The 18,229-nt window shown below is 42.1% G+C and overlaps 1 protein-coding gene across 2 annotated transcripts in view; it reads right to left on the bottom strand.

Annotated features, from left to right (window-relative positions):
* Positions 1 to 2,137: 2,137 nt before the first annotated feature.
* The window catches only part of snx29 (sorting nexin 29), a 130,818-nt gene continuing 114,726 nt past the window's right edge, over positions 2,138 to 18,229 (bottom strand). For both annotated transcript variants that reach the window (XM_062414361.1, XM_062414362.1), the window contains 2 exons: positions 13,097 to 13,236; positions 2,138 to 5,381 (listed from right to left, as the gene is read on the bottom strand). In XM_062414361.1, coding sequence (XP_062270345.1) covers positions 5,181 to 5,381; positions 13,097 to 13,236 — 341 coding nt within the window. In that variant the 3' untranslated portion in view covers positions 2,138 to 5,180. The remainder of the gene's footprint in view (positions 5,382 to 13,096; positions 13,237 to 18,229) is intronic.

Below are 18,229 nucleotides of genomic sequence, written 5' to 3'. Positions count from 1 at the left end.
CTTGTTTAAACCGGGGTCCCTGTCTCCTTGATGCTCCTCACACAAAGCTAAGAGCTGGGTAATTACATTCATACATGCAGTTGTGTAACACGAGCAGGGAAGGACGTCCATATATTCAAAGGGAGGCAGGAGACAAGAAGAGGACAGGGACGAGGAGGTGGAACATGAATGCATATGGTGGACAATGTCTCAATGACAGTTTTGCTTTAGCAACCATTCCCTCTTTTGGAGCAACCTTCCATTTTGTTTACACGTCTCTTTATTCCTGTCGTCTCTCTTGAGGCTCAGGAAGAAGAACAGGTCATCTGACGGTGTATGGGTCCTTGGATAACACACTGCCCACAGAACAGACTGAAGTAAATCATTTATTTAAGTTTCTATTTGCAACCAGTTTGTTATACGAGTGGATGAATAAGTGATGATTAGAGTGTTGCAGCCATCTTTTCATTGTCCTGATTAATAAAAGGAAGGATAACTACCTGAATGTAAAAAAAAAAAAAAATTGTATTCATTTAAACTACTGTAGGCCTAACTCATAATAAATTATACATCTAAAACATTTCTTACAGTGTGCCTCGGGTGACTCTCAATTTTCTCTTTCGATAAAAATCCAATTCTAAGTATTTTTACTTTCATCTTTTACAAAGTCAGAATTTGACTCATGCAGACCATCTTCTAGCTTCCAGGCTGGTGCTATAGCCAATATGGTCCATTTTTTCTAGTGAGAGGTCAGGTGACTGGAATGCAGCATAGATCCTTTTTCTCCAGGGATGTTTGGGCTCCACAGGCACAAGGGACCTGAGGGGTCCAGCACCAGGGGCCACCTCTCGGCTCACGGGCCCCGGCTTGCTTTGCCTCCCCTGTTGCTACACACCTGCTGCTCCTCACAGCAGCCACTTTGACATGAAACACTGAACAGGTGTCACATGAATTAACATGGAACAGAGCATAAATAATATGATCAGTCACATCGGTGTGCACCGGCTGTCAGAATGTCTGCTGGGAAAAAGTCGATCAAATTTGAACAACTATGACTTGGCCAGGTAGTTCGTGTACTGTAAGTTATACAACTTTTCCAGAGGGGCTGCATATGAGAACGCAAATTATATTTTCCGGGAACATTTTCTGCTGAACCCCCCCAGTTAATATTTCCGGAAAACATCATCGAGCTCATGTGAGAATACATCCGGAAAGAGTCTGGAAATTTCCCAGCGAGCAAGTAGATGTGTTGACGGCACTTGTGACACGCATCTGAAGCAAAAGTGGAAGAATGGAAAACATCTCAGGATGAAAAAGTCGTATCACAGGAGAAAATAAAGAGGTTTTGGTGATAAGAGCTGATGCCGGCGTCTAGGCTGTAAACAAATAAACTGTGAGTAGTGACTTTAGACATTTTCCTGCTGTTGTGAACACGTCTAAAACGAACAATCTCCTCCTGCCTTATTCAGATGTGAAAGGTAAACTCTGGAAAAAGTCCGGGCCCAGTTTTTTCTCTCCATTCTCCATCAGAAAACAGCTTTAGAAAACGTGGACGTCTGTATCAGTGCTCAGTGTCTTTGGCTTACAAGCAGCCAAATGTGTTTATGCGAGCGTGGTGTCTAACATTGCTAAAAGCAGCCACCCAAAGCTTAAACTGCCTTGTAACCAATTTTCTGGTCAATGGACAATGGGCTTTTAGTATCCTAGAACACCCCAGCCATTCTTCCGTGGGTACAGCAGACACAGCACAGACTAAAAATAAGTGAAAGAAAAAGAAAACGGTTTTGCTGAAATGGCTGGATGGTTTGAACGAAGGCTCAGAGAAGCAGTAATGGTTAAATAATCGACGCTCGGTGGGCCACAGACGCTCCAACCATGGAACTCATAGTATGCAGCCGGCCATTCACGCAGTTTGTTCATATGAAGAATCTAACTGGAGCGTTGACACGTTCATCTCGCCGCATAAGCACATGCATGCTTACGCGCACACCTTCTGCATTTAAATTGGATCATATATAGCTTCTGTATGTTCCTACAGATGCATGGGTGCACACTAGTACAGTGACATGCATTCACACATTCAAAGCTTATTGTTGCAGCACGATTGCATAATGACCCCTTCTGCCTTCATCCAACAACACCCATGCAGACACATTGGTTGTGTGTGGAATGTACTTTATTGTTCAGCCTCTCTTTGCTGTGACACCGATAGATAAGGCCTGACTGCTGACCGAGGCAAGGACAGAAATATAAATGAGAGCAGACTGCAAGAGAACACTTTGGCTGCAAATTTCACTATCTTAGCGATTAGCTTATACTTGCCATTAAAGGGATAGTTCACCCAAAAATGACTAGAAAGAGGCCATTTACACCATGTTCTTAGCCTAAATGTCCTCTGGTATCCTAGCGTCCACGTGATGGATCACAGAGGACATTTAAGCTTAAAACACGGTGTAAATTAGGCCTCGAGTCAAATTCAAATGTCAGGGCCTACAGATACTTGGATGGCACCACATTAGCAGTAAGGAGGCATTGTAGGTTTTCTCTCTGTTGTTTTTTTTACGTTTGACGAATCAGTCACCGTTCACCTCAATTGTATTGGATTTGGCTGCAACGCTGTTAACACCTGAAGTGTTTTTTATGGACTAAAACACTTCACCCACCCCTCCATCGGCATAGTGGTGAGTAGATGACAAGTGAATTTTTCCTTTTTCGGGTGAACTCTCCCTCTGAGCACAGAGAGCAGTGATGTGAAAGCTGTTTTTTGGCACCAAAACTCCACAGAAGAGTGTTGATTTGAGCGAGGAGCATTTTGCATGTCTGCAGCTGTAATGACGCTTGAGATTGGCCTTTTTCCATCACAGCGAGCATGTCCCCGCAAAGTCGACATACTTTACTATAATTCTTACAAAGAAATTAAAGTTTGTCCTTTTTCTATTGGAAAACGTGAACTTTTAGTTTTCTTGAAAATGTAATAAGCAGGTTCTTTTTTTTGCTCACCACAACTTTGATCTGATGGCCGCACAGACAGGAGGTACCACTCTGAAGGACATGTAGTCTGCTATTTAATGTTGTTATCCTTTATCAAAGAAAATATAATTGCTGTTTTTGTTTAATCTGAAATGCTGCTTGGAGTGCACTTATGTACTTATACAATATTTGTCAAGCTCGGTTTTTGATCACTTGCATTTTTTTAATTTCTCTCTTCGCCAGGTACCAGTCGTCCTCTCTCTTTACATTCCAAAACGTCTTTGTATGATAGGCAGATTAGCATGAACGATTGCATAAATTGTCCAATGGCTACAGTAATAATCTCCACAGGGTGCCACCTGTCTGTAGGTTCAGATGCCAGGTTTCGACGAAGAAAAATAATTGTGTTGGGTAAAAAAAAGACGACCCATGTCTCCCTCCTTTCTTTGTGCCCTGGACAAATCTAAAATTATAGTAATGCCATGTCAGATATGTAGAATACACTTTCCAGATGACTCTCTCTTAATGATTTCCCATGTTGATGGCTTTATTGGACAGCTCATCACATTATCCACAGACAGAATCTCTCGGATAAAAGCATTTATTCCACAGTATCCTTGTGATAGGTTTTCCCAGTAGTTGGATTGTTGTGCGGGTCATTCCTGTGTCAGAATAACAACTTAATTAAAACCCACAAGCCTCGTCTGTGCACCTCCCCTCATCGACAGTGAACAGTGTTTACCATTTTGCGAACCGACCCTTTGTTTAAAGTTTTCCGAAAACCTTTTCTTACACAATCTCTCCTCAGTTGAACATAGGCTACGACTACTCTTGGGTAATCCATCCATATGCATGAGCTTCTGTTCTACATACACTTGATGCTCAGCAGCCCTCTGCTTGCACTCTAACAAGCAGCTTTTCCTTCAAGTGTTTAGTCATCGTTAAAACATTCATTTGCAACATAATGCGGCATTACATCCTGCTAAGACACATTAGGCAAACAATCTTTAAACACTGGATTTTTTGCAGTGCAGCCAGGCGACCTGTGACGACCCACGGAAACTCGGCTCACCCATCTATCTATATTTAATGGAAAGTGTTCCCCTTCCTTTCTAATCTAATCACTCTTTGACATGAACTCATCAGATACATCACAGCAGGGATTGGAAATTGATCTAAGACTTGGATGTGAGGAGAGATATTTGTGAGAGGAAAAGGCAAGAATTTATGCTTCTTTATATTAATTAGAGACCATGGAGAAACTAATTAAAACAAATATTTTATGTGCCAGTATTAAAAATAGAGTTTGGCCATGTTTAAGCAAGTCTTCAATCTGACAAAATGTCTCTATAATTCTATTCTGTTTGCCATATCCTTCCCACCAACATATTGATACTGGATTTCAAAACTTGAATTATTTATTATATGCCTCTTTTTTTGCTATTTAGTTTGAGCTGTTGTGTGTTTATTTTCTAGGTGGAGGTCAGGGTACAAAGAATATATTGATATAATGCACAGTGTCGTAATTCGTCAAAAACCTAAAAATATTCTGACTTTCCAACCACAATGATTTTCATAATGTCCCAAAGTCATAATGTTTTTGAAGGGGGAATTAACCCTGATCCTGTAGTTGATGATCATGTAGTTGAATTTTAAATACATTGTCTTGATAATTTACTGCTTTTATGATGACATCAAGAGTGGAAGATATGCACCTCCTTCCGACTATCTGTTATAGTTGTAATAGTAATATAATAGAAAAAAGGAATTGTCCACCGAGGAGTGCTCCACACCCTAGATTGTGAATCAACCTTGTCTAGAATGTAATGGCACCAAGATGTCGATCCGTTAGCTGAAAAGCAACTTTCACCTTGAGAATACTTCGTCCCACTTCCCCTCCACGTCCTTCCCTCAGAGCAGGAGAGCAGCCACGAAACACTGTAGGCACTGTGACCATGACCACTACAAAACTGAGCCGGGTAAAAGAAAAAGAAAAAAGAATACATGTCCCCATCACCTCACTGTGTTGGAGATAAGAGAGCAGTCCAGGTGAGTTCGTGTGCAGTTTACAGAGAGTCTGATGGTCTCTCCATGAGGTAAGAGGTGCTGTATGATTGGATCCACTGATAGGCAGCCTCAGGGGAGTATTGTCTCCTTTACCCAGCCAGGCAACGCTCATTTTCTTTTTTATTTGTAAGGCTTTGAAGGTCCTATGGGCTCCCTGTATGTCCTCATAGTCCGGAGACACTGGCACATTGTCGTTTTCTGCCTGTAAAGTCAGAGTGCTGCTTCCGAGGCTCTGAAGTTACAGGTCTCCACTCTGAGGTTCCGGTCGTGTTTCCTGGTTGCGGCTGCGGCCCAGTCTGGGGAAACGGGAGGAGTTTTTGGACCGGGGCGTCTTGGCTCCTCCGTCGTTTGCCTGGGGTGTGTCTCTAGATAAGAGAAGAAGGAAGCATTAAATACTGATGCTGCCTCTGAATCCTCTTCCTTCTTTCTTCTGGAAAACCACAGATTAGCCTAAACAGCAAATAATGAAACCAAATGAAATGAATCACAGTTTTAAAGAGAGTTTTATCACTACGTTTCATTTTCCTCTTCATTTTAAAACCTGATCATTCCCTCCCGACCAAAAGTCATTATTTGTGACACAATGCATCAGATTACAGTCTTTTACTGATCTAATGATGATGTTCAGGCTTTTCATTACTCGGGAGGAAAAAAGCTTGGCCACTCGATGACATCATTGCCCTAGTTACCCTGACGACAGTCCTCACAACATGAACCCCCTTATCCCCTGAGTCCTATCTGATAACAGTGGGAATGAATGAGAGGCACTTGTTGAGGGGAAGGAAATGAAAAGCAGAGTGAGTGAATACCCGGAGTTAAATGCTTTCTTGTTGTATGAAGCGTTTCAGCCCCAAGACAGAAAACCCCTTTACCCCCAACTGTTGCTCTTGCTGAAGAAGTGACTTTTTTAAAGACAGTGGCTTCTCTGACAAAGCGATTTTTTATGAATAAACATTAAGGAGGCAGAGGGCATCTCCCTGCTGAGGTCCAACCGGCCTCTTGACAGACTGTACCCAAGCTACTGGAGCTGGGATTGAGCTTATCTGGGACATCGGAGTGTTCCTGGGATAGAAGTTTGATACCCACTCTGGAAACACTTGCTATAAATAAATGCGCACTTGGTGAGGTGCTTTAGCTGAAAGTATGTGCTTCCATGTGAGGCGGCATGGGCTAACACAGCAGCACAGCGAAAGCGCAGAGAGGCTCTGTTAGGAATTAGGCCGAGACACGGGAGAGACAGTCAGACATGGCCCGGAAAGGCCCACAGGTGGAGTACAAAGTGTCTGTCATAACTATCACTATAAAGAAAGGCTCAGGTGGGAGAAAGTTGTCGATTTCACTAACGAAAATGTCCGGACAACACATGGACCTCTGTGTCGGCCCTAATAGCCAAAAGCTCTCAAAACTATTCTTCTCTCTTAGTTGACATCTTCGTTGGTATCATCAACTTTCATGTCTCCTCATTTTCATGCTGAGATATTTGTTTATGTAGTTTGGCATCCATCACTTATCAGAATTGCACTGACTGCACTTATTGTAGGTTGCTTTGGATAAGTAACGCGGCCACTCTCTCGCTCTATTCTCACGTGGCCTGATCCAGAGTTTTTAGTATGGGGCTGGCAGGAACTATTCCAGATTGTCCGCAACTGACTTGTAAATTTGGGTTCTCACATACAGCCCCTCTGGATAATTTCGGGAGGTCATCAGGAGTTCAGTGCGTGTCTTAAAAGCAGCTTATGACTAACCAATCGGCGAGAAGCCTGAACTTTGTTAGTATGATGAACATTTTCCCTTTTCCTCCATCACAGAATGTAGCTCCACTTATTCCTGTACCTCCACCAACACCGGGCTGGTTCAATCAAATGCCTTCACTATTTGAATTTGGCCACACTGCGATGCGGTCGAGGGTTGTATCAGCAAAAAATCATGCTAAATTGGGGGCAGCATGCCGAGTTGAAACTCCGGGCCATCTCATTTATTCATATCAAACTGGGGGTAGGAGCTGAATGTGATAAAGTAATTAGGCTTATGGATTTCTTTGCATTCTCTCAGCATGTGCTTGTCCCCGTTTTGACAAGTCATTGACTTGTGCTGGATAATAACTTTCCCAGGCACTGTTGGAATATTAATAATGCTGCAGAAGAGCATAATTAGAGTAAACAGGTACACAAACAAGCATTCGTCAAATTGATTGTCTCACAGTAAAAGGTGGGGTGCAATGACTAATACACGCTGAATAATTAAACTATTGCCGCTACATTTCCTTTCACACTCACACACACACACATGCACACAAACCCGCACAGAAGTCAAACTGACACAAACTGCTCTTGACAGTGAGCTAAAGGTCTGCAACCCTGCTTGTTTTTTCTGAGGCAAACGGTCAATAAGGCGAGAGTGAGACTGAGCGTGTGTTCTGTGTGTTCTCAGTAAACCATATGTTGTGTGTTGAGGTGGCGCTGCGTACTCAGTGCTGTCCAAGTCTAACGAGAGGTGTGAACACGTTGCTGCTTCAGACAGGTGAGAAAAATAGCTGATCTGAGCTCATCGGTGTGTTGGCCGTCAAAAAGAAACACTGCAAAATGAAAAATAAATAACATGTGTTCGACAGAAAGGTGGATTAGTCATGAAGACCGGAGACCGCAGCCGTGCTTCAAGGAAGCGATGTGATTAGGCTGCCCCATTTCGAAAGGCTCCGACGAATACCTCCTTTAATACCAGAGAAAAAAAGGCCCCCAACGGGTGGAAATCCTATCCCATGATTCATTGCGCTTCAATGAGAAACATTTTTTCAATGAGGTAATGGGGCCAACAAGCGATGTCCAACACTACACATGTTAGAAAAACCAATGGGCCTTAAAACTTTCTTCTGCTGTCCAACTGCGGCCCTGTTGCTACGTGACAGCTGTAAGAGCAGGACGAGCTGGTAACACCGATCAAGGAAATTCTCTTCTTTCGGTTCAGCCTTCACGCTTTATGCGACCCACAAAGACCGCCTTCTTCAAGGAGTTAGGGTACACTGCTATCCTCGAAGGAGACCACCTCTGAAGAGGGACACAGCTACCAGACGTGCAACCAAACCATCTTGATTGCCCCCTAGTGGTTGGATGCAGTAGACATCATAAATCCCTCGTCCTCAGTGTTAATGTATGGTTCATGGAACATCATATAATTCTTTCTCAAAGATAGTGTCTGTCATTTTACGTAGTTCTTATCCCATTGATGTTTGTTTAAGTGTTTGATTTTTCCAGAAACTAAAGTTTTAATTTTATAATCTAAATACTATAAAAACAGGGTGAAACATCATGATTGACAGGTGAGAGTAGTTTGTGATTGGTTGACTGTGTGTATGTATTGGTGGGACCTTGATAGGGTTTGATTTGATGAACCGTAACAGCCATTGAGCTCATATGTCAAAACATCAATTTCCATGACAACTGAGGAAACTCCTGCATCACTCCACTGATAAAGACCATGTGACCTAGCACTGAAAAAAGCATTGGTTAGAAAAACATTTTCTAAGTCAAAAAAAGAGTACCACCCACATCCCTCTTATTTTCTCGGAGTATAATTTATATGATTCTTTTGAAATTCATTCAAGCTTTAGTTGGAAATACATTTAGGTAGAGACATAATTTACAAAAAAACAAAATTAACAAAACATTCCCTGACACCAAGAGAACACAAAAAAATAATTGACAAACAAAAATTGCCTTAGCAAAAACAAGAGCAAAAATAAACGCCTAAAGGAATAAATACGGTACATGAAGTCACAAGACGTCATCTGTTTTATATCTCGTCTGCAAAAAACCAGAGTGATCACATAGCGACGTATGGTGTCAGTGCTTCTGTCAAACTACTGCTGAGTCAAGTGAAAGCAGTGGGAACCGGTCCAAACGAGTTTCCTGTCAACTTACATCAGCGTGATTCAATTAAGAATCAAAATCCAGCCAGGGGAGTAGAATGTAATGTAGCTCTTGAATGACTCATTTCCAACCACGTAAACAGTAAAAAAGTAACAGTTGGCTTCCTAAAAGGAATTATGTCCATGACAATGAGAAAATAACCCATAACTCTTCTAGTGCCAGCCATTTTCATAGGACGTCTAGGTCAAAACCACAATTAAGCAGTTTTGAGATCCATCTGGCCTCCGAGCAGCGAGTGCCTCCGCAGGGAATCTGAAGTGCCGAACCCTCGTCTGGCTTTCCATCTCTTTCACATCTTTTTTTTTCTCCTTCGTCTGCCTCCTCCTCAGTCCAGTGCTCTCTACCTCCATCCTTCACTGTCCCATTCCCCCCGCTCCTTTCTTCACTAAACTGCCTCTTGTCATTTTCCCTCTTCGCCGGCTCCTAATTCTCTGGACGCATCAGAACATCTGTCATCTCGTATTAGAGTCGATGCACTCTCGTACAGGCTTAATACTGTGTCACAAATCTGCGAGTGACAACATCTGGTGGCATCACGGAGGTCGAGGGGATAATTGGCTGTACACAGATAATAATGAATATATAACAGCCTAGAATTTGAGGCACTTAAAAAATATTGCAGGCAAATGCTAATTGTATAGAAATGCTTTCATTTAGTATTGATCAGTGAAACAAATTAACAAGCGTAGAGAGTGGATCTGTTGTGAGGTCCATTAACATCCACTCACAGAGAGCAGGGATGAATGTACCTTACAGAGTGGAGAGGGACCTTTATGTATCTTGTTTCTTCCATCAAATTACTTTCTCATTTATCATAACAAACAAAGAAATGCAGATCTACAAATGTACAATAATTTAAAGATCAAGATCCAGGCGACTGGTCCCCACAGAGCATCAGGGAAAAAGGTCATTAAAGGTATGACTCATCTCAGCAAATACTGTTGATATTTCAGTATAAGTCATATAAATCCTAAAGGTTTTTGGAACTGCAGCTGAAAGTACTTTATATAAGAACACCTAAAATATTGAATACTAATATTTTGTCATTCAATTATTAATAAAAAAAAAGATGATTATTGACCGGCCTCTGCATCCAAGCATTGATTGGGACACCGTGGTCAGATTATCTGTGTGTTTATGTTTGGCCTTTAGGAGCAAACAGGGTTCTCTCTTTGTGACTGCACCCTCTCCTCCTCCCCGTCCTCCCCCATCGCTGAGTTAATGAACAGACTAATCCGACTTTCATCCCTCACTCAGGACGTAAGACCCCCCCCCCCCGCAGGTTTGATCAAGCTAACCGAGCAGGCAGTTATGGAGTCCAGATAAGACAGCAACATCGCGTCAAACTATTAACCGTCATGGCAGCACTGGCCTTGACATTTTTGCGAAGAGAATCTGGTGTGAGCTCTGCACACACACACACACACACACACACACACACACACACACACACACACACACACACACACACACACACACACACACACACACACACACACACACACACACACACACACACACACACACACACACACACACACACACACACACACACACACACACACACGCACACGCACACACAAGGAACATCATGCTATGCTGATCTAGTTTGATCCACCGTCGACTGTCATTCCACTGAGTAACGGGGGGGGGGTAAAGATTCTCATGTCACGACCTATTACAGCAGGTGGACAACACACACTTAATCATCGACTCCTGTCAGCTGCCACTGCTGAACTTCATCCAAGGCAGACGTGTCCGCAGTCTCTCAGCAACGGGTTACACGATGTTACTGTAACGTCCTGTGGCCAAGTCTGTTTGAATGATCTAAATCCTAAAGCTCATCTTTTACAGAGGGTCACACAAGCAGAGGATGGGCACCTAAAGGATCTTTTAATGTCCAGAGTTAGATACTTACAGGGACACTGACGAATTATTATAGACAAAGACAAAAGAGAGCAGTGCAACTGGAAATCATGGGGGGCAGTGTAGCCGATAGTTAACCAGAGGACACAGGGAAGAAGTTTTCACAATGATGAAACTTTTGGAGGAGAAACTTGGAGTTGCTGAGACACTACAAGCATCTATTTGATGTTATTTTGGGCAGGTACAGGGACAAACAGTTATTGCAGAAGAGCCAGGAGGAAAAAGCTCCTCCACTCTCGACACTGTCGGGAACTCTCCACTCTGTGCTACCTTCTGGTGGAGAGGTTATCCTCTTAAAGTGAATTTTTGGCCTATTTGAAATGCCCATATGCAAAAGCTTATAGGAGAAAAACGATATGGTCAAAATGCATGTATGACCCCTCATTTGAAAGGCAACCACTTGTTTCTTCTTTCTAAAAAATGTGCCGAAGTGAAAAAAAAATTAACAATAACCAGGAAATGCTTCGTGCCAAACATATGGCAATCGTCACATACGCTATACATCTTTTCAACCACACCTGGACTTGACCCATTTGCTCTTTGACCACAAAGTACAACAAAGTTGCACATCGTCTTCCCTTAGTTTGTTCTTCAATCTTTCTTCCCTTGTTCTTCACCTTCTGTGTGATACAAAAATTGCACTGGCAGGCGATACAACGGAGCAAGAATAGAACGAACTCTGCATAACGATATATCAGGGTGTGATGTACAGCAGACAGTGAAGTGTGAAGCAGACTTCAGCGGCTTGACACACTAATATTCCATGTCAGTCAAAGACATGCAGTGGAAAGGTTTCTATTTCAGCTCACAGATATGAGAAGGATGATTATTAAGGCTCTCAGGACAGACTCCATTATGATCAGTATGAGCTTTGGGTGCTTTACACGGGCCAGTCAGTCTGGACCTCAAATTCCACTGGACCCAACGCTATGGAGACTTAAGACTCAATATGAAAGTATCTACTTGTGCAATATGGAAATATATATCTTTAATGATTGTTCTTGGTATGGGGGCCCTTGAAAATTCAATCAAATTTCTTATTTAATCGATTAAATGCCACCGTAGCTCCACCCTCATTCAACCTGAGCGGAGGTTTAATCAGTCGGAATAATTGAGAATAGCTGACGGGGTAGGCAGGGTCTTTAAAGTTCTGTGCCTTCAGCTAAACCTGCCACCCTCTAAGAATAGGTATTGTCGATAATGGATGGAGGGATGGACGGTTTGTATATGGGACAAAGCAAAACAACCAGCCTACTCTTTTCCATTCTGATGTATCTGGGAAAATCCCTGAAATCCCTTGCTGATAGGCAGATGTGTTACCATGGTTACCAAATGATCTTGGGTAATTGTGGAGATCACTTTCTTTGACAGTTCCCACAACCAGCAAATACATTTAGTGCTTTATCCTTTGAATTCATTATGAAATTATAGATCTATCGTCACTTGTTCTCGCACTGATCGTCTTCAAACGGCTTAAAGCACGAGAATAATTTGAAAGAGGCTCTGATAATTATAGAAATTCTATACGTGTTGTTGTTGTTGTTGTTGTTGTTGTTGTTTGCGTTGTGGCCTGATGACTCAGATGTCTCCAGACAGGAAATTACATTCCAGTCAGACGGTATGACGGGTCACGCTCGCCGACAGACTGCAGTTTGTGGCAACTGATGTGAATATTGACAGGAAATGACTGGAACATCTCATTTTCAGATGGAGCCTGGTAGGCAGGTGGGAGTCTGAGGCAGCATGCACTTTCACACTAGCTGGTCTGAGTGTGGATGTGTAGGTGTTTGTGTGAGTGTGTGTGAGAACATACAGTATATAGGCTGCACGTGTAAGTATGATAATTAAACCCAGGGAGAAGCTGAAGTTGTTTACAAGGGATTCAGTGACATTAATCCTCCCTATTTCTAACCACCACCACAACAGCCTAATTCTTTCTGAAACGTTGATCGTTTAATTGGTGTGGTACATACAAACTGTCCCCACAAAGTGACAGGCAGTTTGTTCTTGTTAGTGTGTGAGCATAAAATTGTCATATTTGAGTTTAATGTGGATAAACTGCTGCCTAATGATGTGATTACATGAAGAAAGTTAGAAAATTATTTATATTCCTGTTTTGTTTGCTTTCATCACATTCCTTTATTCTCCATTATTCTCCACGTTGCAGGAAACCTGCATTTGCACACGCGTGTTAGCATCGATGTCCTTTCCCGTGTGTGTCTACTTACAGACAGAATGGCAGGAGAGACAGCAGGGTCTCTTTGGAGGGGCTGGCCGTGAACTCCGGCAGCGTCTGGATGAGTTTGTTCATCACCGTGCGCAGGTAGCCCTGCAGCTGCTTCCTTCTCTCCTCCACGAACTTGGCATCCTGGAGACGGAGAGACAAAGACAGATACGGTGACGGAAAGACAGAGACAAAAACAAAGACAGACACAGAGAGATAGAGAGACAAAAAACAAAGAGGGAATGAACGAAACAGACAGAAATTAAAAAGAGAGGGAGAAGAAGAGAAAAATTATTTAGTTATGATGATAAAATGATGAGTGGAGAAGCTGAGGTTAAAGCTGCAACATGCATTTTATTCTTTCACATCAGAGTAACAAGACAAAGAATATGGTAGAGCAGTGATAATTCTTTAGTTTTACATGACAGAAGATGATTATGAAAAATGGCTGCAGTTCCACTCAGCTTAGGAGCTTCAAATCGTCTTTCGGCTCATTTTCTTTGGTTGTTCTGGTCGGCACCCCGGATTTGCAGTTTCATTTGGCAGGATATTAGCATTAAAAGAGCTAGACAAAAATGAGTATTAGGTATTCACTAGGTGAAACTGAAGCTATTCGAGACTCAGAATGTTCTGTAGCTGCTGGCTGAATCTTAAATAGTAAACTGTTCAAAGTTGTGTTGTGTTTCCACACTCCCTAAGTAGCAAAACCACAGGAAATCTGTTATTGGGTTTGGAGGATGATTTCTGTTTATTACAACTTGGCTCTTGTGTCTGATGTGTGATTTTAGTTTTGGTTTTAGAGGGATTAATACCTTGAGCTCATCCAGGAGAACAAGAAGCACATCAAACATGTTTACTATTTAAACCTGTTATTAATTCAGTTTTAACCTTGAAATGCCATAATAAAAATCCCTGATAGCAATAAACTCATGAAGAGTCTATAAATAATGGATGTTTACAACAGTCATTTTGAGAAATTATTTGTTCGACGATGTTGTAACGAGATGTTAAAGAACCTGGATTTTTCTTTAAAAATGATCAAACTGCTCGTTAGAAGCAGTTTGTTGCGCCCATCAAATTGATGCTGTTAAACATATGAGGGGAAAAATAATAAGATGCAACAAGGGACCAAACTAAAGAAAAGCAAAATAACATAAATCCAATTAAAGGTAGGGTTGGTAAGCTGTTTCTGAAACACTTTTAATTTCCTTGTTGAAGTCGTCTTCACCAACCGAATGAAACGATTGGCCGGCGTTACTGTCTGTCGCTAACTGAGCTGGATGGGAGGGATGCATCAGTGTGGCCTGCTCTTGCTCGCTTCTCCAGGATTACCAACCCTATCTTTAACAAGACCTGTTCCAAACATGATGATTTTCTTTGCTTTATTACAACAGTGTTCAGCTGTGTTCCCCCTGAAAGACTGCAGTACTGTTGGCTGTACTGGCTGCTTCCCTCAGCCTCCGGCAAGAAGTGATATTTAAGTCATGGAGCAGGATGACTGACATGCATGGAAGTATAAGCCGCCCGGCACAAGAGGAGGAAGGTGCTTCTGACAACAAAAATACATGCTGTGACTTCAAGACCTGTGACTCTGCTACGATTGTGTCTTGTTACTGTGCAAGAATCAAATCCTGCCCAGGAGCTCCCTGTGATGTGTCTCTGTGAGTTCTCCTCCTGTCACTGCTCCACACACTACACACTGCTGTGTGGTTACAGGTAAAACCAGCAACATTTGGAAGTGTCCACTGCCAGAGACCAGGTTTCCAAACCCTGTGTCTGAAAAGTGACGCTCCACATTGAAAAATAACTGTTTTAACATCCCCCCAATAGGCCCACATGTCTTGTTGTTTGAAATCAGGCAAACAGTAAATGTGAGCATTCACATCCTCTTCTCTGAGGGAGTCTGAAGGCAGAGGCGAGCGGCCAAATGGCCGGTGTTAGCGCAGCTAATCTGTGTCCAGCAAGGCCCAGAACAAAGGATGGGCAAGGCTCCGATTTACTCTCTGGTGCTCGGGACTGGAAGTGACAGCTGTTATCGGGGACCAACATTTCCCTCTTTTTGAATCTATTGCCTCTCTTTTGATCCGAAGCCCAAGTGAATTTGTCCCGTCCCAAAATATACATTTGTTTCTTCTGCACAAAAATAATGAACTTGCCGTGGTACCGAACACACAGCCGAGGAAAATGTGAAAAAGAAAGGGGCACTTCATTAATAATAATAATGTCTGTGAATCGCTGTGATTCACAGTTCTGTGAAGACTGTTAACACAAAGCTGATGTGGATTCACATTCATTAATCAACGGGTGTTAATGAGTGTTGTGAAATAACTGATGTCCAACACATTTTTAACATCTGATGGGGATTTCATGCTTATGCTATCAACATGCCGCCTGCTTCACAGGAACGTTGACATTCACACTTATGCTAGCCAGCAATGTTTTGAAATAAATATGATGAAGATTGCATTTTAAACTTGTCTGCAACAAGGTCAGACATAAGGATCTATATCAGCTGCTAAACAGAAAAAATAGAGAAACATAAATATCAACTACAAAATCAATGGCACTGGGAAGCAATACTAGAGCTAAAAGGGAATTAATTTGTGTTAAACATGCAGCAGATTAACCATTTCCCTCTGTATTAAGTTACCTAGGAAGACCATCATCAACAGCTCAATTGAGTTTTCTCATTTTCCTTTATAAAAATTTGGGATTTTAAACTTTAAAGATCTTACATTTTTATTTAGCATAAAAAAGCTGATCAGCATTTTCAAACCCAAAAACCTTTCGTGACAGAAAATAATCAGGAAAGTAGGGTAAAGCCCCAAAAATTTAATTCATGTGTTTTGAGTGATGAAAGTGATGAAGAATTATAATGAGAGTCTAGTTAATGTTACAGTTGGGACCTTCTAATCTAAGTCCAACTTGAAGGAAGAGAATATTAAATGCTTTATTGTGGCATTATGGTTTACTTACATCTGTATAGCAAACGCAATCAGACAGATTAACATGATCCCTCTCTGAAGGCAGCAAATAAGGCCAAAATCCAGAGGTACCGCTGCTGTTGTTCTGTAGGTCTTCACTCTCAAGTATAAACCAAAACAAATATATAACTGATATTATAAAGAAGAATGATGACTCACACTTTGGGTACGTGGATGGGTGTAAATCAATAAACAACCCCACGACTCTAAAGCAGACCGTCAATGTCAGATGGAACAGTGATTCCATCACTTAACCTATGACAACAGCGCACACAAACACTAACTAATGTCATTCTACTGTAGTTCTCAGTCAGTTACTGTCACCGATCACGAAGCTGTGTGTCACAATAGGTAGATAACGTGCCCAGAGGAATTTCATCTCCATTATATTGAGTTTAAGGAGGCAGATCTGCTGCCTGTCGCTGTTTATTCATGGTGAAATACTGTATATTCACCCGTTGCCACTCGGAACCAACCAAACACAGTGTAGATGATATTCAGGACAGTGGCCAGGAAAAACCTTTAAAGCAGATAAGAGGTTCACTGTCGCCTCGAGTAGTGGGTAAGTACGTATAGGCGAGTGGGAGTGGATAACTAAACTCCACTTGATGGCGGCCAAAATAGACACGGTAGCAATGGGAAGATCTGATGTGTCGGATTAGGCTGTGTATGCCAGCGCGGGTCTCATGCCGCGTCAACACAATAAGGGGCACCCTGACTGCTTTCATGGACATCAGAGCAGTAATAACACTAATGGACATCATGACAGATTCATCCTCTCGTGGAGACATTCAGGCTGGGGGTGGGGGGGGGCAGAGGGGGGCCAGGTGCTGCTGGTTGTTTGCAGAGAGCACTGAGAGGACAGAGTAAGAACTACTGTGGCATACTGATGTAGGTACAGAGCTGATCGTGTCCTCTTACATCCGTCTGCTCGCGCGCAGCCAACTCTGCGCCGCTCTCTCCGACTGTCCTCCCCTCTCCTGCGCCGCCGTACTGATATGACATGAAGCCTACGTCAGTCTGTCATTATGTGTCATATAGGAAAGGACGTGTAGAGGCACATGCTAAACCTGAAGGTGAGCATGACTTTGCTTGAGCATCTTGTGGCCTATTTCTGTCTTTAGAAATATCACAAGTATATTCTAACACAAAGCAGGCGAAGCTACTCTTAGTCAAAACTGACTTAAAGAAGACATAGTATACTCAACTTCAGGTTAAAATTGTTATTCTTGATTATTCATTTAAAATGATTAAAATTTATAATCAAATAAAACATCTCTTTCCTTATCCTGTCCAATGTTGCAGCTCCTCTTTTCAGCCTCTGTCTGTCTCTAGGTTTTTAGCTCTCTTTGAGGCTCCCTTCCAATTAGGCCCGTTCTGCTCTGATTGGTCAGCTCGCCCGCTCTGTTGTGATTGGTCAACCGCTTCAAGCAAACGTAGGAAATGCAGGCCATCGTGACAACCCCCCCCCCCCCCCCCCCTCTCCTGATTTGCATAATGCATAGAAGTATAAGGATGCTTGCTTTCCTGGATGTATTGGCTGGACAACTGATGAGGAGTAGTAAGTTATTTTATTGAATAAAATATAAATTGTTAAAAGGACAGACACTTCACAAAAGATACATTTAATCCAAATTATATAAATCATTCAAATGAATAAATAATACCACATGAGCAGATAATAAAATATTTTGTTTATTTCTTTAAAATAAAGTAGGTAAATCACAAGCAAGCTGAAAACAACCCATTATTGGGTAGTGATTGTATTACCCATCAAATTCTGTGGAGATTATCCAAAAGGCAGTGTGTAGTACTTGCAGTTTTAAGATATTATGTAGGTTTTATAACAAAACTTTAAACCCTTTTTTCCTTAACTGCTTCTGTCGTTAATACCCTGCCTTTGTTGATCAGATGGAAGGTTTGAGGAAATGTTCTTCCATCCAATACTCCCTCCCCCTAAATGCCATAAATGTCATGGATTCTGGCTGCCAGATAAGACACCGTTTCTATGAGGATGCTTGTCGTGGTTATGAGCACAAAATGCACCATAGTGTAGGATCGTAAAATGGCAATGTAATGGCAGGAAGAGAAATGGGATGTATTTACACAGTACATGCAGAAGTGAGTGTGTACTGCACTCACACACACAGATA

Source organism: Platichthys flesus, chromosome 20, assembly GCF_949316205.1.
Source record: "Platichthys flesus chromosome 20, fPlaFle2.1, whole genome shotgun sequence".
Taxonomy (NCBI): Eukaryota; Metazoa; Chordata; class Actinopteri; order Pleuronectiformes; family Pleuronectidae; genus Platichthys; species Platichthys flesus.
This window is presented reverse-complemented; position numbering and strand designations above follow the sequence as displayed.